Consider the following 23855-nt stretch of genomic DNA (forward strand, 5'->3'; position numbering starts at 1 on the left):
TTATAGTCATACAGTCATAAGTGGAAGGAGATTGGTGATGGGAGCTATGAAACGATTAATAGTAATAGTAAGAGGCATATGTGTTGAACTGCACATGAGTACCAAGAGGGGTACTTTTGGTGAGATCAGCTGAGATCAGAATAATAACAATAACAGAGTTGGAAGGGACCTTGGAAGTCTTCTACTTCAACCCAAGGGCCTCTGGTGGCTCAACAGACTAATGCAGTCTGTTATTAACAGCAGCTGCTTGCAATTACTGCCGGTTCGAGTCCCACCAGGCCCAAGGTTGACTCAGCCTTCCATCCTTTATAAGGTAAGTAAAATGAGGACCCAGATTGTTGGGGGCAATAAGTTGACTCTCTATATAATACACAAATGGATGAAGACTATTGCTTGACATAGTGTAAGCTGCCCTGAGTCTTTGGAGAAGGGCGGGATATAAATTCAAATAAATAAAAAAAACCACCTGCTCAAGCAGGAGACCATTTCACACAAGTGGCTTTCCAGTCTCTTTGTTGTGTCTTGCCCGCTCTCACCGCAGCCGGGGTCTTCTTATCTGCTCCCGAACACGGAGGAATGTATGCCTCCCGGCCCCAGTCCTGGCTCCATGCCCAGATAAGCTGAAGAGGAGGGGGCACCTCCCGGTCCCAGCCCTGGCTCCATGCCCAAGCAGGCTGCAGAGGAGGGAGCACCCCCCGGCCCCAGCCCTGGCTCCATGCCCAGGCAAACGGAGCAGCTAGACCCCTCCCCCTCCTCCACAGCATTTTTTTTTTTTTTTACATTTATACCCTGCCCTTCTCCGAAGACTCAGGGCGGCTTACAATGTATAAGGCAATAGTCTCATTCTATTTGTATATTTTTTTTACAAAGTCAACTTATTGCCCCCCCAACAATCTGGGTCCTCATTTTACCTACCTTATAAAGGGTGGAAGGCTGAGTCAACCTTGGGCCGGGCTCGAACCTGCAGTAATTGCAGGCTCTGTGTTCTAATAACACAGGCTTCTCTACTGCCTGAGCTATCCCAGCCAAATGTGAGCCTGAGGAAAGTTTATTTCCAACAGCTGCTAATTGGAGTGACCCTCGCATCAGAAGACTGGATAGGCAGAGGCAACAGAAGGAAGGGAGGGGCAGGCCTTAATGAGTGCTGAGTCATGGAGCCACACCCCATGGCCTATATAAAGGATCTGCTTTCTGGCAGTCTCTGAGTCAGGCAAAGTCTAAACATATCTTGCTGAAGTCACTTTCTGGTCTCCTGCCTGCCCTGAGGACTTTGCTAGAACTTTGGCAGAGCTGCAGAGGCACACCTGATTCGGATTTCCCTGACCCGGCCATCAGCGGAGGAGTGGGACACGACACTCTTGTTTAAAAGCCTCCAATGATGGAGCACCCACAACCTCTGAAGGCAAGGCGTTCCACTGATTAACTGGGCTGTCAGGAAATTTCTCCTCAGTTCTAGGTTGCTTCTCTCCTTGATTAATTTCCATCCATAGTTTCCTGAGTTGCCTTCTAGGGCCTTGGAAAATAGATTGAAATCCACCCCCCCCCACTTCTTCGTGACAGCCCCTCAAATATTGGAACGGCAAAATATCAAAAGCACGAGCGGTGAATGCTTGTGAAGCCACAGTCCATTCCAGAAAGCTGGAAGGTGCCTGGTTGATTTTTCTCAGCACTCTGATGATAAGCTAGATTACAAAGCTTATGATCCTGAGCCACGGTGGCACAGTGGTTAAAATGCAGTAGTGCAGGCTACTTCTGCCGACTGCCTGCAATTTGGCAGGTCGAATCTCGTCGGCTCAAGGTTGACTCGGCCTTCCATCCTTCCGAGGTCGGTAAAATGAGGACCCAGATTGTTGGGGGCAAGAGGCTGACTGTGTAAACCGCTTAGAGAGGGCTGTAAAAGCACTGTGAAGCGGTATATAAGTCTTATTGCTATCCTCCAGATGCTGCTGAATGACAGCTTCCAGCATCCCTTCTTCCTGTTGGCTGAGGCTGTAAGGGAATTGTAACCCAATAACATTTAGGAGTCAAGTTTGCCATCTCTTGCTTGCAAGGAGGCAGGAGGCAAGAAATGGTTGTCCAATGAAATGCTTCCTCAATTCTAGGAGGACACGCTTATGGGTTGAAATCGGGGGTTGGATTCTACTGGTTCGGAAAAATCAGTAGCTCCAACGATCAGCTGGGAGCGAACCGGTTCACTCCAAAGATCAGCTGGGCCCACCCGCCCCTGCGCTTTTCTTACCTTTATCTTCACAGCTGATTAGCGCGGCAGATTGCCGCGCCTCAGCTGTTTTAATTCCCTAGCACTAATGCGGAAGGCGATTTTTCATTAAATTATGCCCGCACATGCAGCGTGCATCTGGCGTGGGCGCACCAGAAGCGCGCAATCACCGAACCAGTTGCTAAACCGGAAGGCTCTCACCACTGGTTGATACTTACTCTGATAGGCCTTTTCAGATCTTTTCTTGTATAGCGCATAACAACCAGTCCCAAGACTGTTAAGCCATAGAAGAGCCAGACGGCAAAGCTGAAGTAGTTAATGAGGGTGTTGATGTCTCCGGGGATGACATAAAAAAATGCTACTGTACCCTGAAAAAAATGAAAGAAAAACAGAAAGATGCGTTTACCGGAAGGAGTTGCCGAGAAAATTCAGGCTTTACGGTCTCGTAGGAGAAACACTGATGCAGGGGCCATTTTTAATTCCACCTGTTCCATTCCCAGGTAGCCCTCAACTTACGACCATAACCAAGCCCAAAATTTATGCTGCTAAGCAAGATATTGGCTAAGTGAATTTTGCCCCCCGTTTTAGCAGCACTGCTGTTAAGTGAATCCATCTTCCCCGTGGATTTTGCTTTTGCAAAAGTCTCAAAAGGGGATCACATGACCCCAGGCCACTGCAACCGTCATAAATGTGGGCCGGTGGTCGAGCATCCAAATGTAAACCATATGACTGCCAACGGTCGTAAGTGCGAAAAATGATCATAAGCCACTTTTTTTCAGCACTGTTGTAACTTCGAACAGTCGCGAAATGAACTGTTATAAGTTAAGGACTACCTGTATATTATTTTCAGGGAAGCATCATCTGAAACAGATACAATTAGTTATGAAAGATGGACTCTCTAACTCAGGGGTCTCCAACCTTGGCAACTTTAAAGCCTGGTGGACTTCAACTCCCAGAATTCCCCAACCAGCAAAAGCTGGCTGGGGAATTCTGGGAGTTGAAGTCCACCAGGCTTTAAAGTTGCCAAGGTTGGAGACCCCTGCTCTAACAGATTTCCAACATGCAGTTCTCTTTGCTTTCTCTTAATACAAGATCGCTAGAAGAATAAGCATGAATATAAATAAGAAATAGTGTGAGATTTCAAGGATCCTTCAAGAAAATTTGTCTGAAATGGTTTGTCTGAAAGGGTTTCCTCCTGCCTGAGCAGGGGGGTTGGTCTAGAACAGGGGGTCCCCAAGCTTTTGGACCTCGGGGACCACTAAATTCATAATTTTAAATCCTGCGGATCACTGATATGATCTGCCTAATGACCGGCTGGCTAGGTGGTCATGTGACTGGATGGGCGTGGCCAACTTGATGTCACTCACACATCGAGGGGTGCCCCGCCGGCCTCTACTCGCCCCTCCCCTCCCAGCCACTCCTCACGTGCCCACTCGGGCTCCTTAGGGCCCCAATAGGAAGCAGTTGTTGGAGCTAAGCAGCCACCATGAGAAAGAGTTAGTAAAACAGCTGGCTCAGTTCAAATTGGATCTGACTGAGAAGGGGGCTCAGCGGAGGCACCTCACTGAGGACTAGGAGCATAGGCTTTCCAAGCAGAAGGAAGACCTGCGGGAGTGCAAGGCCAGGTACCAGTGCCTGGAGGCTCAGCGGGCTGAGATGGACAGCCAGTTCCAGACCACGATACAGTCCCTGCTGGAACAAGACCCTGTGGCTCTTTGCCACCAGCAATGCTTCCCTCCAGCCTTCGCCCAAAATAATTTTTCTATAGACCACCAGTTGGTGACCGCTGGTCTAGAAGACCTCCAAGGTCCCTTCCAACACTTATTCACTTATCAACACTTATTATTATTATTATAGGACCTGTATACTGCACGAATCAAGAAGAGGGCCGTGAAAATATTTGCAGATCACTCGCATCCTGGACATAAACTGTTTCAACTCCTACCCTCAAAACGACGCTACAGAGCACTGCACACCAGAACAACTAGACACAAGAACAGTTTTTTCCCGAAGGCCATCACTCTGCTAAACAAATAATTCCCTCAACACTGTCAGACTATTTACTGAATCTGCACTACTATTAATCTTCTCATAGTTCCCATCACCAATCTCTTTCCACTTATGACTGTATGACTATAACTTGTTGCTGGCAATCCTTATGATTTATATTGATATATTGATCATCAATTGTGTTGTAAATGTTGTACCTTGATGAATGTATCTTTTCTTTTATGTACACTGAGAGCATATGCACCAAGACAAATTCCTTGTGTGTCCAATCACACTTGGCCAATAAAAATTCTATTCTATTCTATTCTATTTATTTATTTATTTATTTATTTGATTTTTATACCGCCCTTCTCCCGAAGGACTCAGGGCGGTGTACAGGCAAAATAAAACAATACAATATACAGATTAAAATACCATTTAAAAAACTTATTTAAATTAGCCTGAGATTAAAAATTTCCATACTAAAAAACCCCATTTAAAAATTAATAAAATTTCCCATTAAAACTAATTTAAGCCAGCCCCGCGCGGATAAAGAGATGTGTTTTTAGTTCGCGACGAAATGTCCGAAGGTCAGGTATTTGACGTAGACCCGGGGGAAGCTCATTCCAGAGTGTGGGCGCCCCCACAGAGAAGGCCCTTCCCCTGGGGGCCGCCAGCCGGCATTGTTTGGCGGACGGCACCCTGAGAAGTCCCTCTCTATGGGAGCGTACGGGTCGGTGGGAGGCGTGTGGTAGCAGCAGGCGGTCCCGTAAGTACCTAGGTCCTAAGCCATGGAGCGCTTTAAAGGTCATAACCAATTCTATTCTATTCTACTAAAATCAAATTATAGAGCCAAATTTGATAGATATTTTGTTTGTTTGTTTGAAGCTAGAAACTTTTATTTTGCTATTGGGGATATTATACTTACATAAAATATAATAGCGGGTGCCGGCGTTAAACGCTTAACGCTGATGTAGGATAAAACCTTCAACATGTGCCCTTCACGTCCTGCTACATAAGCAAGCCTAGAAAAGCAAAGTACGATATTATCGCGTTTGGTGATGACATATCTGCAAGACAACAACCAAGCTCAGATACCGGCAATCCTCGAGTTACGACCACAATGGAGCCCAGAACTTACGTTGCTAAGTGAAACATTTGTGAAGTGAGTTTGCACCACCATTTTACCACCTTTCTTGCCACCATTGTTAAGTGAGGTTAGAGACACGGTCGTTAAGTGAATCTGGTTTCCCCATTGACTTTAGCTTGTCAGAAGGTCACAAAAGGGGATCACCTGACCAGCGGCGGGTTTCACATTTTGGGACCACTGGTTCGCCGTGTACGCACATGCTCGCTTTGCGCGTATGTGTACCTCCCGTGCATGCGCCCGGCCTTCTGCGCATGTGCTTTGCTCGCGCGCGCTCTATCCGCGCATGCACCCAGCCCAGGGGCGAAATCTAATTTTTTTTGCTTCCGGTTCTGTGGGCGTGGCTTGGTGTGTGGGGGTCATGTGACTGGGTGGGCGTGGCTATGTAACCATGTGACTGGGGGATCAAAAGACAGAAACTCACTAACCCTGCTGGAGCAGGGTTGGACTAGATCAGGGGTCTCCAACTTTGGCAACTTGAAGCCTGGCGGATTTCAACTCCCAGAATTCCCCAGCCAGCAAAGCTGGGAGTTGAAGGTCCGCCAGGCTTAAAGTTGCCAAGGTTAGAGACCCCTGGACTAGATGACCTCCAGGTCCCTTCCAGCCCTGGATTATCCTCTGAAGCTGCGTCTAGTGCCAGGTTTGTACTCCTTCCTTCCTTCCTTCCTTCCTTCCTTCCCTGCCTCCCTCCCTCCTTCCTTTCTTTCTCTCTCTCAAAAATGAACCCCCTCGCATACCCTGTTTTTCCTCCCAGCAGGCTTCCCTGCCAAAAAACACCGGGGGGGGGTGTCCATTCTTCAGGGAAGCCTGCTGGGAGGAAAAACGGACTCCGCCTCCCCCTCCCGTATTTTGGCTAGCCCCCAGCTGAGCAGCGCAATCATCAGAGGCTTTTTTTTTACTTTTAAAAGCATTTTTTCAGCCGAATAAAAAATGCTTTTAAAAGTAAAAGAAAAAAAACCTCGATCCTGCAGCTCAGCTGGGCATGAGGGGAGGGCAGGGATTTTTGCTGCTGGTTCTCCGAACCACCCGCCGCCATCGCTACCAGATTGGGCAATCCGGTCCAAACCGGGGGCATTTCACCCCGACCCAGCCTCAAAAACGTGCCTGAATAGGACGGCATAGCGCCAGGGTGGCTGGGTAGGCCCACCTGCGATCTCCGCTACCGGTTCACCCGAACCGGCCCAAATGGGCTAAATACCAGCTCTGCGCATGACCCTGGGGCACTGTAGCCGTCATAAAATACGAGTCAAATTGTCAAGCGGTTGGATTTCGATCACGTGACCACGGGGATACTGCAACTGTGAAAAATGGTCATAAGTGACTTTTTTGCAGTGCCGTCGTAACTTTGAACGGTCACCAAATGAACTCTTGTAAGTTGAAGACTACCTGTATTTTGGACAAAAGGCTATTCGGTGGCATCAAAGATCAATCTGTTATAACGTCAAAAAGTTTTGTAAAAAAAAAGAAAAAAAACCTCGATCCTGCAGCTCAGCTGGGCATGAGGAGGCAGGGATTTTGCTGCTGGTTCTCCGAACCACCCGCCGCCATCGCTACCAGATTGGGCAATCCGGTCCAAACCGGGGGCATTTCACCCCGACCCAGCCTCAAAAACGTGCCTGAATAGGACGGCATAGCGCCAGGGTGGCTGGGTAGGCCCACCTGCGATCTCCGCTACCGGTTCACCCGAACCGGCCCAAATGGGCTAAATACCAGCTCTGCGCATGACCCTGGGGCACTGTAGCCGTCATAAAATACGAGTCAAATTGTCAAGCGGTTGGATTTCGATCACGTGACCACGGGGATACTGCAACTGTGAAAAATGGTCATAAGTGACTTTTTTGCAGTGCCGTCGTAACTTTGAACGGTCACCAAATGAACTCTTGTAAGTTGAAGACTACCTGTATTTTGGACAAAAGGCTATTCGGTGGCATCAAAGATCAATCTGTTATAACGTCAAAAAGTTTTGTAAAAAAAAAGAAAAGAAAAAAGGCTTTGGGGCAGGGTCGCTCGACACGGAAAGGTAAAAGACAAGCTGCCCAAGCTGAACAAAATATTCTCTTCTAGATATTGATATTAATGCTCAGGAAGAACAAAACAAAAATTGTCAATACAGCAGAACACAAATGATTCTTAGTCAGAACCCTTGGGTTTTCCATGGTTCGCACGATTAAGATTTGGAGGCGGGAACAGAAAAATGGCATTTGGTTCGATCAAAGCAGTTGTGTTGTGTCTGCGCCCCCCGAGCCAGGCCTCCTGCCAGAAAGTGACTTGGAAAGTGAGGGGGAAGGGCCATCAGGACTTACCTTGGGAGCACTGGCTTCCCTGGCTCAGCTCCAGGAGCCAGAAGCAGGCCAAGGGAAAGAGATAACGAGGCCTCCGTCCCCTGACTCTTTCCCCCCCAGGCCACGCCTCCAGACCCAGCTGATGGCAATCAGGCCTGGCTGGACCCTAGGTTTCGTAGGCAGGAGAGGCGGGAACAACAGAAGCAGGGGTGGGGCAGGCCTAGGAAGTGCTGAGTCATGGAGCCACACCCCACAGGATATAAAGGCAGCAAGAGCTGCTGTGCCTCTTCGTAGCAGGCAAATCAACTGATTAACTAAGAGCTGAAGTACTGTTTGTTCCTGGGTGACTCATCAGCGTCGAGGGAGATAACAGAGACACTTGGCAGACGCTCGCTAGTTTGCTGCCAGAGTTGATAGTGCCGGCTCATTAAGCCATCGCTCGGACGGAGGTGAGGGGGGACAGAACAGGTTGACAATGTCAAGACTGAATCTCGCATCTCCAATATGTTAAGATCATTTATTTTATTTTATTTTATTTTGGTTCCTTCAAGTCAGTGTGGACTCTTGGCAACCATCTGGACAAGTCTCTGCAGTTTTTTTGGCAAGATTTTGGTGGGCGGGAGGAAATTAGCAATAGCATTAGCACTAGCACTTAGACTTATACACCGCTTTGCAGTGCTTTTACAGCCCTCTCTAAACAGTTTACAGAGTCAGCCTCTTTCCCCCAACAATCTGGGTCTTCATTTTACCGACCTCGGAAGGACGGACGGCTGAGTCAACCTTGAGCCTGGTGAGATGAGATCTGCCAAACTGCCGGCAACCGGCAGTCAGCAGAAGTAGCCTGCAGTACTGCACTCTAAACCTCTGCGCCACCGCCGGGCTCTTACAAAGAAATTGCCACTTCTTTCTTTTTAGGGCTGAAAAAAAAAATGTCTGGCCCAAGGTCACTTAGCTGGCTTTGTGCCTAGTGTGGGACTATAAAGCCATGATCTTTTGGTTTATGGATTGTGATTTTAGTATAGTTAGAGCATGCATAATTGATAGACTGGATTTTATCATAGATTTTATCTGTTTATTATCTTATTCTAGACTTTTTAATTGTATCTTTATTGAGTGTTTTTATTTGTTCTGGTCTCTGGACTATGACTGTAATAACATTCTGATCTTTTGGTTTCTAGCCTGGTGCCTTAACCCTTACACCAAACTGGTTCTCCGTCTGGCTTCTGCTATAATATAAACAAGAGTGAAAATGTCAGATTTAAGCTGCTTTGGCTGATATCCTCCCCCACCCCAAATTTTCCCCTCGTAACCAAAAAGGTAAATGACTATTTTTTTTTTTCAGTCATCCTAGTGTACCACATCCCTTTTATCAGGAACATTGGAGAGGTACGAACGGATGTTGCCAAGTCCTCCTTCGCACAATTAAATTTGCACAATTCTTTAAGAAAATGCTGCAACAGCAGTTTCCGTGTGCTAAAGAAGTGAATTAAAGAAGACGCCTAAGAAGCACAGAACCGCTCCATCCAGAAACAAGACTGCTAATTAACCGTGAAATTTGTCTCTAGCTTTGCGGTCTGACCCCAAAATTCTCTCCTCACTTGCTACAGGAAAAAAAAAATCACCAAAGACACCATTTTCCATCGTAGATGAGATTTCAGCGTCCTCCTGATAGAAAATAGTTCTTGCATTTTGTTTGGATCGGGGCTGTTGGTTTTTTTTTTAAAAAAAAGCAGCACCGATGAATGAAGGGCTGGTAAGGCTTACCTCGAGAGCACCGATTCCTTTGGCTCGGCTCCAGGAGCCAGAACCAGGCCAGTTGAAGGATGTAATGAGGCCGTCATCCCCTGATTCCTCCCTTCCCCAGGCTACGCCTTCAGACCCAGCTGACAATAATAATAATCAAGCTTGGATCGACCCGCGCTTCAGAAGATTAGAGAGGCGGCGTCATCAAAGAGAAAGGTGGGTCAGGAGCCCCACCCCACAGGATATATAAGGAGCTTTGGGACTGCTCTCACTCCACGGGAAGCAAAAGTTTATTTGAACCGTTTCAAAAAGAGCTGAAAGTCTTGCTATGTGAGTCATTTGTTTGAATTTTGGCAGGCAGCTGCGATTTCTCTGCCAGGACTGATAAGAGCTGTGAATCCACTGGCTGAAGGCCAGCTCGTGGGTCGGAAGTGGGGAAGGAGACAGAACACCAGCTCAGCTCCACTGTGCCTTCATGCGCATGCACCTGTGCAGGGGGCTCAGGCAGGCACAGGGTAGGGTGGGGGTGCATACATGCGGGGGAGCGTAGAGAGGTCATGCGCGCATGTGCAAGGGGGAGAACGTGCATTGGCATTATGGGTGCCGGCTCGTGCACGTTTTTGGCATAGGACGAGAAAAAGGTTAACCATCACTGTACTAGGCTGTTCTGAGTTTTACCTGCCAGACGTGAAGCAAGTCCCATTGGCTGCCCCCAGGGCGGAAAGGGCCACGAAAAGAGGAACAATCCAAGAAGCAGGGTAAAGGACCCGATCCCCAAACGTCTGTAGAGATGGAAGGGGAAAAAACCACATCGCTTTAAAATATGAAGCTCACAAGGCTGGCTGTAGAAAAAGGATCAGTGTATTATGACCCAGGCCCAAGTAGGTAGTAGGAAGCTCAGTCTGTGAAAAACAAACAAACTTTATTCAAACAGCTGAGAATTACTTCATTCCCAGTGTCGTTCAACTCAAATTAAAACAAATTCCTCCCAACACAAATTCCTCAGTCCTATCATAAACTCTTGGTCCAATTAGACAAACTGCCAAAGGCCTTTCTTGGCAAACGTTCAGAAGACACTGATACAAAATAGCTGCCAGAACTTTCCTCTGCCAAAGGAAACCAGGCCAACTTGTAAATAAATTGCTGGCAGATGTTCTTTGGCACGTGTGTTTTCTTAAGTGAGGTGGCGGGGACAGAACACCTAGGTTTCCCATCACGGGTATATTGGATCAAGTTCGTCCACCCAAAAGATTATTTTGGGGAGAGTCCACACAGTTGGGTTTGAATGTGTGGCCACGTTGTATCTCGCCCAGAGAGAATCACAGTTACCCAACAGATGATAGAAGACTACAAATTTGTGTCCGTGCAGTTCCGTACGATACTTACCACTGCAACCGCTTGAGACTGCAACAATTCTGTGGCCGTCATGACCGTGAAATAAGAAACATTGATCAAAATATAACACACCGTGACCAGGGGGATTCCAATTATGATAGACAGGGGCAGATTTCTAAACAATGTGAAAATACATGGCATTAATTCACGTGTATATTAAAGCTTGGTAGTTAATTATATCTCCCTCTGTTTGCAGCTAAACAAACAACATTTATAAAGAAAAGGAACGTGGTTTATAGATAATGCTCTGCGCTGCTCAGTGATCTTGATAAGGTTTGTTCTTTAGATGATGCTCAAATATTGCTATAATAGAAAAGGAGTTCCTACTTCATTCCTACTTCATGTTTTCATGCCCTCAAAGATTATCAATTTAGCCACTCCAGGTAATCCAAAGATACCATCTTCCCGTTAGGTTTTTCTAATCTTTGATGGGTTGAGTTATTCACCAATTTATTAATGTTCATTAAAAGTAATTCATATTCATACTTTTCATTAATTTCAAAGTAGGAAGTTGGGTTTACCCAATTCAAAAGATACGTCAAGTCCCTTAAGGCAGTCCTCAGATTCTTGCAGATAGCAATAGCAACAGCAGTAGTACCTATATACTTCTTCACCGTGTTTTACAACCCTCTCTAAGCGGTTTTTCATAGTCAGCACATTGTCCCCAACAATCTGGGTCCTTATTTTACCCATCTCGGAAGGATGGAAGGCTGAGTCAACCTTGAGTCAGTCAGGATCGAACTCCTGGCAGTGGGGCAAGTTAGCCTGCAATACTTCATTCTAACCACTGCGCCACCCCGGCTCTTTGATTCAGAGTATGCAGATTTATTGTAATGAAAAAGAGGTTGGACCACAAAATGTTCACACTGGCTATGTGGGCCATCTTGCATTTATTTATTTTCCTCAATGTTTATAGCTGCCCTACATGACATGCAACTTATTTGACCGGCTCAAAGTCAACTCAGCCTTCCATCCTTCCGAGGTCAGTAAAATGAAGATCCAAATTGTTGGAGGCAATAGGCTGACTCTGTAAACCGCTTAGAGAGGGCTGCAAAGCACCGTGAAACGGTATATAAGTCTAAGTGCTAATGCTGTTGCCCTTCCATCCATCCATAGTGAACAGTGGTTAAAATGCAGTATTGCAGGCTAACTCTGCCAACTGCCAGCAGTTCAATCCTGACCGGCTCAAGGTTCACTCAGCTTTTCATCCTTCTGAGGTTGGTAAAATGAAATTGTTGGGGGCAATATGCTGACTCTGTAAACCGCTTAGAGAGGGCTATAAAGCACTATGAAGCGGTATATAAGTCTAAGGGCTATTGCTATTGCTATTATTTCAAAGCAGGGCCCTTGATGACGCAGGAGGAAATGTCCATTTTTAGATTCCTGCTGTTGTCCAAATAAAATGCTGTTGCCCTCTCCTACCTTACCTGTAAGGATTTTTAAGCTCTTCTGTGATATAATTAAGTTGGTTCCTGGAAGAAAAAAAACACCAATAGTTACTCTGTCCAAACTGCAATCCTAAATTATGCAAATTTAGAAGGAAACCTCTACAGAATCTGCTGGGGGTTAATAAACCCCAGCAGGCTATAAAGTTAAGTGTTGATGATGGGCACAGCCATGCTGTGGAATGTCCTCTTCAAGTATCTCAGACAAGCCAGCTGGAGATGCCCTCTAAACATCTATCCATGATGGTCAACCAGTAGGAAACCCATGTTCAAGATATAGCCTCCATGAGCATTATTTCCTCCGATATTGGTGTAAACCAGTGGTGAATTCCAAATTTTTAAACTACCGGTTCTGTGGGCGTGGCTTGGTGGGCGTGGTGTTGCTTGGTGGGCATGGTATTGCTTGGTGGGCGTGGTGTTGCTTGGTGGGCGTGGCTTGGTGGGCGTGGCTTGGCTTGGTGGGCGTGGCTTGGTGGGCGTGGCAGGGGAAGGATACTGAAAAATCTCCATCCTACCCCATTCCAGGGCAAGGATACTGCAAAATCTCCATTCCCACCCCACTCCAGGGGAAAGATACTGCAAAATCCCCATTCCCTCCCCACTCCAGGGAAAGGATATTGCAAAATCTCCATTCCTACCCCACTCTGGGGCCAGGCAGGGGTGGCATTTGCCGGTTCTCTGAACTACTCAAAATTTTCCCTACCAGTTCTCTGAACTGCTCAAAATTTCCGCTACCGGTTCTCCAGAACACTGTCAGAACCTGCTGGATTTCATCCCTGGTGTAAACATGTGTATTCTATTGATGGTAGTTTATCCATTGTGAATTTACTCAATTCTCTTTACAGGCTATCAAAGTTTAGTCATCATTCTTTCCTTAATCGATTTTTAGGCAATAGATTTAATAGGCAATAGATTTTTCCGATGGAAAATCACTGGGCAGCCAATAAGGCGATGCTGCAGCCATCAGTTCTGCAGGCTGTTATAAAATCTTCCCCACTCACTAGACTCTCCCGGCTACATATTTAAGACACAATATTATTTCTATGCTCTATAGAGAATAACATTAGCCACATAATTTTAGTGGAACCGCAGAAGGAAATAAGGAGTTTCCTGTTGCCTTCCCCAGGCAGAGCAGGTCACAAATTGCAGTCAAGTGATGTCTCACTTAACAACTTGTGGCCAAAAAAAAAAAAAGGTTGTAAAGATCAGGTGCGATCATGTGATACCCCACTTAAAGACTGCTATATTGAATGACAAATTTTCTGATCCTAAGTTGAGGACTTACGTGGCACTCCACATGCATCTGAATTGCAACTCCTAGAATTTCCCATCACTGGTCTTGGGAGAATGAGAACTGCAACAATGCAAGGAGAACCAGTTCTCTCTGCCTGCCTTCAAGACCAAAAGGTTCTCTTGGCCCTGGCCATCATCTTCTCTAAAGCTTATTTCAGAAGCCATCTAAAATAGCAGCCATTCCCAGCTGAAACATGACATTCTGTAACTACCTGTGCTTAAGTCTGTCTAAAGGTGAAGAGAGTTTCACCTGGACTGTTCATCTCTAAAGGTAAAAGTTCCCCTCGCACATACGTGCTAGTCGTTGCCAACTCTAGGGGGCGGTGCTCATCTTCGTTTCAAAGCCGAAGAGCCAGCGCTGTCCGAAGACGTCTCCGTGGTCATGTGGCCGGCATGACTCAACGCCAAAGGCGCACGGAACGCTGTTACCTTCCCACCAAAGGTGGTCCCTATTTTTCTACTTGCGTTTTTTATGTGCTTTCGAACTGCTAGGTTGGCAGAAGCTGGGACAAGTAACGGGAGCTCACCCCATTACACGGCAGCACTAAGGATTTGAACCGCTGAACTGCCGAACTTTTGATCGACAAGCTCAGTGTCCTAGCCCCTGAGCCACCGCGTCCCCTGTTCATCTCTACGAAACCTCAAAACATGTAAAATCAGTTCAGCTGCTGTCATGCTTCAGGATTATCTACCGGTGGGAACGGTTTCATTGGGAATTAGGAAAATGTAAATAAGTTACCATCCATCATAGGCCCAGAGTCCACTGTAAAATGCCAGGCTTATGCCTCCCACGGAAATTGAGGAACTGTCAAAAGAATTGTTAAAATTTTTTGTGTTTCCTGAAAAACAAAACAATATCCTATATGAATACTGTATGCAGCAGATGATCTGAAGAGTACCCTACAATTTTTTTTTTCCAACAACAAATCATCAAGTCTCTAGGATGCCGGGTAGGCATTTCTTTAGACTGAGCAATAAGATAGAAATTATTTAAAAGCAATGCAATAAATATTTTTAAAACGTGTGTTTCCCATTACTTATGTTGTAGAGGGGAAGATCTCTCTCTCTCTCTCTCTCACATTCTCTTTTTCCTTCTCTCCCTCTCTCCCTCTCCCTCCTTCCCCCCTCTCTCCCTCTGTCTCTCTCTCTGTCTCTCTCTCTCTCTCTCTCCCTCTCTCTGCCTCCCCCCTCTCCCTCTGTCTCTCTCTCCCTGTCTCTCTCTGTCTCTGTCTCTCTCTCCCTCCCTCTCTCTCTCTCATTCTCTTTTTTCCTCTCATTCTCTCTCATTATCTTTTCCGTCATTCTCTCATTCTCTTTTTCCTTCTCTCCCTCTCTCTCTCCTCCTCTCTCTCTGTCTCTGTCTCTCTCTCTCTCTCCTCCCTCTCCCTCCCTCTCTCTCCTTCCCCTCTCTCCCTCTCTCTCTCTCTCTCCTCTCTCTCCTCTCTCTCCCTCCCCTCTCTCCCTCTCTCTCACCCTGTCTCTCTCTGTCTCTGTCTCTCTCTCCCTCTCCCTCTCTCTCCCTCCCCTCTCTCCCTCTCTCTTTCTCTCCCTCCCTCCCACCTCTCTCTCTCTCTCTCCTCTCTCTCCTCTGTCTCTCTCTCTCCTTCTCTCTCCCTCCCCTCTCTCCTCTCTCCCTCTGTCTCTCTCTCTCTCCTCTCTCTCTGTCTCTCTCTCTCTCCCTCCCCTCTCCCTCTCTCTCCCTCTCTCTCCTCCCCTCTCTCCTCTCTCTCTCTCTCTCTGTCTCTCTCCTCTCTCTCTCTGTCTCTCTCCCTCTGTCTCTCTCTCCCTCTCTCTCTCTCCCTCTCTCTCTCTCCCTCCCCCTCTCTCTCCCTCCCCCTCCCCCTCCCTCTCCCTCTCTGTCTCTCTCTCTCACACACACACACATGCACACACAACAAACACTCTTCCATTTTAAGTTTCAGTAACAGTTTTGAGGGTTTTTTATTTATTTACAGGAAAGTTTATGAAACGAGCATTTCCCCAAGAAAAGTATGATATGGATAGTTCTCAGCTTACAATTGGTTGCTTAGTGGTGTTCCAAATTACAACAGTGCGCACGCATGCGCAGTGCGCACCACGCACCAAATGCGAGGTACACGCGCACAGTGCATGCCAAAAGGACGCATGCTAGGTAAGTAGAACAGCATGCAAGGGGGTGTGATCAGCTGTGGCCCGCGATTTTTTTTTTACTTTTAAAAGTATTTTTTTGCAACCAGTTCAGCTGAAGTGGATGTAAAAGAATGCTTTTAAAAGTAAAAAAAAAAAGGCTCTGACGATCGCGTGGCCCAGCTGTGATTGTCAGAGCCTTTTAAAAGCATTTTTTACAACACATTCGGCTGAATAGTTTGGAAAAAAATGCTTTTAAAAGCAAAAAAAAAAAGGCTCTGACGATCGCGTGGCCCAGCTGTGATTGTCAGAGCCTTTTAAAAGCATTTTTTACAACACATTCGGCTGAATAGTTTGGAAAAAAATGCTTTTAAAAGCAAAAAAAAAAAGGCTCTGACGATGACATGGCTCAACTGGGCATGGGGTAGGGGGGAGAAAGGATTTTTCTACCGGTTCTCCGAACCACCAGAACCACTCCGAACCACCCACCACTCCGAACCACCCGCCGCCATCGCTACCGGATCAGCCGATCCGGTCTGAATCGGTAGCATTTCACCCTTGTTTTACAATTTGAGACAAGTGGCTGTCCAGTCTTTTCTTAAAAACCTCCAGTGATGGAGCACCCACAATAAGAAGAACGGGTTGCAGGAATTGGGTATGGCCAGTCTAGAGAAAAAAAGGACTAGAGGTGACACGTGTTCCAGTATTTCAGTATTTAAGGAGCTACCAAAAAGAAGAGGGGGTCATTTAAGGGGTCATTTCCACTTAGCATTCCCCAGATCTACTGGATTTCTACTCCAAAAATTCCCTATGGCCAGGCTAGCTTGGAATCCTGCATTTTGCAGACTTTCTCTGTCTGTAAAGGGGGTTTATGTCTCTTTATAAGCAACAGCAACATACCTTTGGCCAGGAGAATGATGCCACTTACAATGATAATTACGACAATCACCATTTTAGTAGCAGTTAAAATGTTCTGAAGATAGCTGGTCCATTTCACGCTCAGGGAATTCAGGACTGTAATGGCCACTGCAAGACAAACGAAGGGTGACAAAATAGTTTAAAACATTGGCTTTCCTTTGCTCTTAGTACTTAGCCCAGTCTGAAAATGTAGATGTGTACAGAGAAGGCATGTAGGGTACAATCACTCTGTTTCGTTTGTGGTCTTTTATAGATGCCTTTTATCTCTCTCTCTCTCTCTCTTTATCTATCTATCTCTATCTATCTATCCATCCAAAAAATCAATCTATCCATTCATCCATCTGTCCCCCAAAAATATCTATTTATTTATCTATCTTTATCTATCTATCTATTTCTATCTATCTATCCATCCATCCAAAAAAATCAATCCATGCCCCCAAAATATCTGTCTGTCTGTCTCTGTCTGTCTATCCATCCATCCATCCATCCATCCATCCATCCATCCATCCAAAAATCAATCAATCTATCTATCTATCTATCTATCCATCCATCCATCCATCCATCCATCCATCCATCCATCCATCCATCCATCCATCCAAAAAATCAATCCATCCCCAAAAAAGATCAATCCATCCTCCCAAAATATCTGTCTGTCTGTCTGTCTGTCTGTCTGCCTGCCTGCCTGCCTATCTATCTATCTATCTATCTATCTATCTATCTATCTATCTATCTATCTATCTATCTATCTATCTATCCATCCATCCATCCATCCATCCAAAAAATCAATCCATCCCCATAAAAGATCAATCCATCCCCCCAAAATATCCATCCATCCATCCATCCATCCATCCATCCATCCATCCATCCATCTAAAAAATCTATCTATCTATCTATCTATCTATCTATCTATCTATCCATCCATCCATCCATCCATCCATCCATCCACCTATCTATCATTTGTATCCCAGCTTTATTATTTTTACAAATAACCCAAGGCGGCGAACATATTCAACCCTGTGAAGTAGGCCGGGCTAAGAGAACACTCTGGCCCAAAGTGAAGTTGGCTTCACAGCTAAATCAGGACTTGAACTCATGGCCCTCTGCTTTCTAGCCTGGTGCCTTAACCACTCGACCAAGCTGGCTCAATTATACCGCCTAGAGAGCCACAATCTCTTTCCAGCCATATAACACTGGCAAAGGTCTTCTTCCATTCTCTCTCCTCCTCCAGATGTCTATGGAGATTCTCCAGGTCATCCAGGTCATGGTTGCCCCAATGGTTCCCTTCCAGATCTACTTCTGCTTCCATCTCTAACTTGGTTTCTAAGGCCAAAGACTCACCAATGGCTGCTGTAGCCAGGCACTTAATGACCGCCACGGGAGGGTCACATCCTGGGTAAAACGGAGCTGACACATACTCTGCGAAAGTCAGGCAGATAATGGCGAAGGCGCTGGGCTTGATGACCATGAGGCTCGACCAGGAAAACAGGAAGGCAGGGATGGGCCCAAAGGCTTCCAACAGGTAAGGATATTCTGCTCCTGATCTGGGGATCATTGTGCCAAGTTCAGCAAAGCATAGTGCCCCTGAAAGTGGAGTTTCAGCATTAAAACTGTCAGACTTACCTTAACTAGGGCTTCTAAATAAAGACCATCCTTAACTCCCTTGGTTGAGAAAGGTGTCGTTTAACTCAGGGGTCTCCAACCTTGGTCCCTTTAAGACTTGTGGACTTCAACTCCCACAAGTCCCTCAGCCAGCAAAGCTGGAAGTTGAAGTCCACAAGTCTTAAAGGGACCAAGGTTGGAGACCCCTGGTTTAACTAGAAATCAAGTGGGGTTTTTTTTAACCATACCCTGAAGATACCTGCAGACCAGAGGTGGGTTTCAGCAGGTTCTGACCAGTTCTGGAGAACCGGTAGCAGAAATTTTGAGTAGTTCGGAGAACCGGTAGTAAAAATTCTGACTGGCCCCACCCCCATCTATTCTCTGCCTCCTGAGTCCCAGCTGATCGGGAGGAAATGGGGTGTTGTGCCTCGCCCACCCTCCTCTCCTCAGCCGGGCCCCTCCCATCTCCCATCTGAGCCAGAGACTGATAGTGAAGAAGTATGGCCTGGCATGCCTCCAGCCCCCAGCCCTGGCACCATGCCCGCACAGACTGAGCAAACAAACCTCCCTACAGCGTGTGAGCACGAAGCCAGCCACGAGCTAGAATTGCCGGCAGCTGAGCAAGAGGATGAAAAGTCACAGTGGACAGATCCCCGCTTCCGGAGAATGGAGAGGCGATGTCAGCAAAAGGAAGGGAGGGGCAGGCCTGGATAAGTGCTGAGTCATGGAGCCAGACCCCATGGCCTATATAAAGGATCTGCTTTTTGGCATTCCTTGAGTCAGGCAAAGTCTCATCTGGTTGCTGAAGTCACACCTTGGATTCCTGCCTGCCCTGAGAACTCTGACAGGAATTTGGCAAAGCTGCAGAGGCTTCGTGGCCACGCTTGATACAGACTTCCCAGACCCGGCCGTCAGAGAAGTGGGACATGACATGGGGATTTTGCAGTAACCTTCCCCTGGAGTGGGGTGGGAATGGAGATTTTGCAGTATTTTCCCATGCCACGCCCACCAAGCCACGCCCACCAAACTATGTCATGCCCACCAAGCCACACCCACAGAACCAGTAGTAAAAATTCTGATTGACCCCGCCCAGGGGTGAAATCCAGCAGGTTCTGACAGGTTCAGTAGCAGAAATTTTGAGTAGTTCAGAGAACCGGCAAATACCACCTCTGGCTGGCCCCAGAATGGGTGGGAATGGAGATTTTGCAGTATCCTCCCCGCAAGAGTGGATGGGAATGGGGACTTTGCAATATCCTCCCCCCAGGAGTGGGTGGGAATGGGGATTTTTCAGTATCCTTCCCCTGCCATGCCCATTAAGCCATGCCCACCAAGCCCACCAAGCCAAGCCCACAGAGCTGGTAGTAAAAAGAGGAGTAAAATGAGGAGAATTATCAGCAGAAGTTTCCCCATGGCTAACCTGCCACTGTAACCACTGCACCCTACTACCAGAAGAGTAAGCAGCGCTCCCTTGACTGAGCAGAGCAAGACTTGCGGCAGAGAAACAGACACCAAAAGAGGAATCAAAGAGGTTAATGTGATAAGCCGTCTTATCCGTAACCCATCAGCAGTCCCTGAAGGTCGGGGGGCGGCAAACGTCACATTTGATTTCCATCAAAACGGAGCAACGGAAGAAAGGATGTGAAAAAAGAAGCTTGGCTTTGCTTTCTGAAGAAAAAGAAAAAAAGAAAAAAGAAAGAGAAAGAGAAAGAGAAAGAGAAAGAAAGAGAAAAAGAAAAAGAAAAAGAAATGGAGAACACGAGAAACTATTTACCTAAGGTGGCCAACACTCCGCAGGATGCCCAGATAACCAAGCAAGGTCCAATTGCTCCAACATTACCCAGAACAGACTTCGGAGAAATAAAAATCCCCGAACCTATCACGGTTCCGACAATGACACAGATTCCGCTGATCAGACCCACCTAAGGGGGGGTTGGAGGGGGAAGAAACGTAAACAAATTTGAGATGGTTTGTTTGTTTACAATCTACTTACAATTTACAATGTGTGATTGTTTCAGATGCGGGATTCAGCTGGTTCTATCCGGTTCGGGAGAACCGGTAGTGGCGATTGCGGGAGGCTCTGCACACCCGCCCGGATGTAATGCGCGAGTACTGCGCATCTGCGGAAGGCTGTGCGCATGTGCAGAGGCGCCACAGGAGAGCAAAGCGAGCGTGCGCAAGCGCTCACATTTGTGAACCAGTAGGGAAGGTAAGTGAATCCCATCTCTGGATTGTTTGCATGATATTTACATGATATCATCAGAAGCAGAGGTGGGTTTCAGCAGGTTCTGACCAGTTCTAGAAAACCAGTAGCATAAATTTTGAGTAGTTCGGAGAACCGATAGCAAAAATTCAGACTGGGCCTGCCCCCATCTATTCTCTGCCTCCCGAGTCCCAGCTGATCTGGAGGAAATGGGGATTTTGCAGTAACTTTCCTCTGGATTGGGGAGGGAATGGAGATTTTACAGTATCCTTCCCCTGGAATGGGGAGGGAATGGAGATTTTACAGTATCCTTCCCCTGCTACGCCCACCAAACCACAACCACAGAATAAAAAAATTTGAAACCCACCACTGATCAAAAGCGGACCTAATGGGAATAGTAAACCATCAGTCAAAATGGAAGAAACGAGTACAGTAACAACTTATTTTGCATCTCTGTGAATCTTACACGCTTGCAACTTTGGTCTACAATGCAACGCAAGAGACACCAATAAGCAATGCTTATTGCTATGCTGCTGCTTTGACTGAATCCTTTCCTGAATACCTTCCTTCCACAAGGAGGAACTCCAAGTAGCATTCTGGGAAGTCAACTTGGTTTCAGAAGTCTCACCAAGGTTCAAAACATAAGAACTACCTTTTCAGTCTAGGAAGCTCAATTTGACTTCAGTCAATCATTGGGTATCAGGCATGGTTAAGATATGGAGGTTTTTGAACAGATGTTGGCACCGTGCTAATCCATCCTCTAACTCACTTGTGTAACTCCTTAGTAATGAACCTGACTGTGTGAGTCTAAGGCCCCACTTTGGAGGAGATATATCTTTAACAGCCATTTCTTTCAAGTCTGCTGGGTACCCCAAGAGCTTTTCTACCAGTGGAGGACTGGTGAGGTTTCTTAAGATCAATGATTCTGCACCACCATGTTTCAGGAGTGACTTTTGTAATAGAGGGCTTTGTAGTTTTCATCCACTGTACATCTAGATTTGTTTTGGGGGAGGAATGACTGATGGAGCTTGGCCAATTCTAAGGCCAACTTCCTACTTAGTGCATCAGTCTGAATTCAAGCATTGAGCATTCATTGATAATATGGATGCTGTACCTAGAAGTGGTCTGGAAGCATTTCATCGGCTTGTTTGGAAAGAAAATCCTGCTGTTAGATGTATCTTTGGCCCGATCTAATAAAACTCTTTATCTACTTCAAACTAAATGGTTTCAAAAACAGCTTTTCTAATCTCTTTTGTTCCAGGTGTATTGACATATCTGGATGGGTTCCCAGTCATCAGAAACAGCGAGTGGGAATTCTGAAGGAATCTTCTCCAGAAGGTTTTCAGCCTTCTGACATAATCAAGATTCTCTAAGTCAGGGGTCTCCAACCTTGGTCCCTTTAAGACTTGTGGTCTTCAACTCCCAGAGTCCCTCAGCCAGCAAAGGTGGCTGAGGAACTCGGGGAGTTGAAGTCCACAAGTCTTAAAGGGACCAAGGTTGGAGACCCCTGCTCTAAGTGTTCAAAAAGAAAAGAAAAGCCATTCCATATTTTCAGGATCAAAGATCTGGTTAGCTAATTTGCCTTCAACCAAATTTGTTTCTGCTGGTAAAATAGATCAGTTCTTTCTCAGGATTCATGTATTGTTTCAAATCTTCAAATTCTAATTTTTATCTAATTCTGTCCGATACCCAAACCCACCAAATAACTAAGACAGCGAAAACACATGCATACAGTAAATCAAACTCCTGTCCCTTTCAACAATACAAATTAACAGCTTGGGCTACGATGCAAACATTAACCCGACATTCCAAGGAGCAGAAGATTTTTAGAAGTTCTTGTGAACTTTGTTAACCTATTCTCCAATCCCTGTTCTACTAATTAACGTGTTAACACGGAGAGGGCAGGGCGTGCTTGGCTTGCTCTTTTGGCACTATAGAAATGAAATTGTTCACCTTGTATGTTCACTTGGATTCACATCGTATCTGAAACAAGAAATCACATCCTGCAGTGTGTGATTTCTCGTTTCAGATATGATGTGAATCAAATGCTGGCATTACAGGCAGGGAGAAAGGAGATACTGCTTGGTCGTCCTCCCAAGGAGATTTAACAAAACTGGAAAAGGGTTGTCACTTTTCAGAATGCATTTGGATGACCCAGACAATATAGAACAGAATAGAATAAAAGAGTTGGAAGGGGCCTTGGAGGTCTTCTAGTCCAACCCCCTGCTTAGGCAGGAAACCCTAGACCACTTCAGACAAATGGTTATCCAACATCTTCTTAAAAACTTCCAGTGTTGGAGCATTCACAACTTCTGCAGGCAAGTTGTTCCATTAATTAATTGTTCTGTCAGGAAATTTCTCCTAAAGTTCTTTTCTCCTTGATTAGTTTCCACCCATTGCTTCTTGTCCTGCCCATAGTGCTTTGGAGAATAGCTTGATTCCCTCTTCTTTGTGGCAGCCCCTGAGATATTGGAACACTGCTATCATGTCTCTCCAGTCCTTCTTTTCATTAAACTAGACATACCCAGTTCCTGCAACTGGTCTTCATATGTTTTAGCCTCCAGTCCCCTAATCATCTTTGTTGTTCTTCTCTGCACTATTTCTAGAGTCTCCACATCTTTTTTACATCGTGGTGACCAAAACTGGATGCAGGATTCCAAGTGAGGCCTTACCAAGGCATTATAAAGTGGTATTAACATTTCACGTGATCTGGATTCTATCCCTCTGTTTATGCAGCCTAGGATGAGCCTATGTCATACGTAACTCAACAAAACTCTTGTGGTTGCATGGCTTCCTGATCCCTGTAAATGATGCCCTTTGCTTGTCTCCTCCTTCTGTACCAGGCCTCCTGGAAAGAAGTTTTTTATTTTTTTATTTTTTTTATTTGCATTTATATCCCGCCCTTCTCCGAAGACTCAGGGCGGCTTACACTATGTTAGCAATAGTCTTCATCCTATTTGTATATTTATATACAAAGTCAACTTATTGCCCCCAACAATCTGGGTCCTCATTTTACCTACCTTATAAAGGATGGAAGGCTGAGTCAACCTTGGGCCTGGTGGGAATAGAACCTGCAGTAATTGCAGGCAGCTGTGTTAATAACAGACTGTCTTACCAGTCTGAGCCACAGAGGCCTCTCCTGGTTTTTTTCAGTCCAATTTGAACCTCAGGCGGGAAAGTGCTACACCTAGAATCTCTCATTGTTATTATTTACCTGCTAAATTGATAAGGGAGAAATGGCACCTCACAGTGTTGCGACCAAAGAGAAGACTTTTAACTAGATCTGTAAACTACTTGCAAGGCGAGCCACAAAATCGTACGTCTAAGGATATTTAACTGTTTAAAAGATTATATTATACAAATCTTGCCTCTTTCTGTAAGTTTGTGGATTTCGGTTTCTTGCTGGTAACGGATACATCATCAAGAGCCTGGTTTCCACTTTGTTTTCTGTGTCTTACGTTCTCCATCACCTTTCCGAGTGTTGACGAACACTATATTAGCAATCTCTGCAAACAACACA

The 23855-nt window shown here is 46.0% G+C and overlaps 1 protein-coding gene across 1 annotated transcript in view; it reads right to left on the reverse strand.

The window, feature by feature from the left end:
* The window catches only part of SLC7A9 (solute carrier family 7 member 9), a 34697-nt gene that overhangs the window by 5083 nt on the left and 5759 nt on the right, over positions 1 to 23855 (reverse strand). The window contains exons 2-11 of the mRNA XM_058155347.1: positions 23704 to 23841; positions 19907 to 20054; positions 17875 to 18117; positions 16519 to 16644; positions 14252 to 14351; positions 12202 to 12246; positions 10766 to 10889; positions 10058 to 10161; positions 5136 to 5232; positions 2437 to 2586 (exon numbers count right to left, since the gene is read on the reverse strand). Of these exons, the coding sequence (XP_058011330.1) occupies positions 2437 to 2586; positions 5136 to 5232; positions 10058 to 10161; positions 10766 to 10889; positions 12202 to 12246; positions 14252 to 14351; positions 16519 to 16644; positions 17875 to 18117; positions 19907 to 20054; positions 23704 to 23802 (1236 nt within the window). The 5' untranslated portion in view covers positions 23803 to 23841. The remainder of the gene's footprint in view (positions 1 to 2436; positions 2587 to 5135; positions 5233 to 10057; positions 10162 to 10765; positions 10890 to 12201; positions 12247 to 14251; positions 14352 to 16518; positions 16645 to 17874; positions 18118 to 19906; positions 20055 to 23703; positions 23842 to 23855) is intronic.

Source organism: Ahaetulla prasina, chromosome 12 (assembly GCF_028640845.1).
Source record: "Ahaetulla prasina isolate Xishuangbanna chromosome 12, ASM2864084v1, whole genome shotgun sequence".
Classification (NCBI taxonomy): domain Eukaryota; kingdom Metazoa; phylum Chordata; class Lepidosauria; order Squamata; family Colubridae; genus Ahaetulla; species Ahaetulla prasina.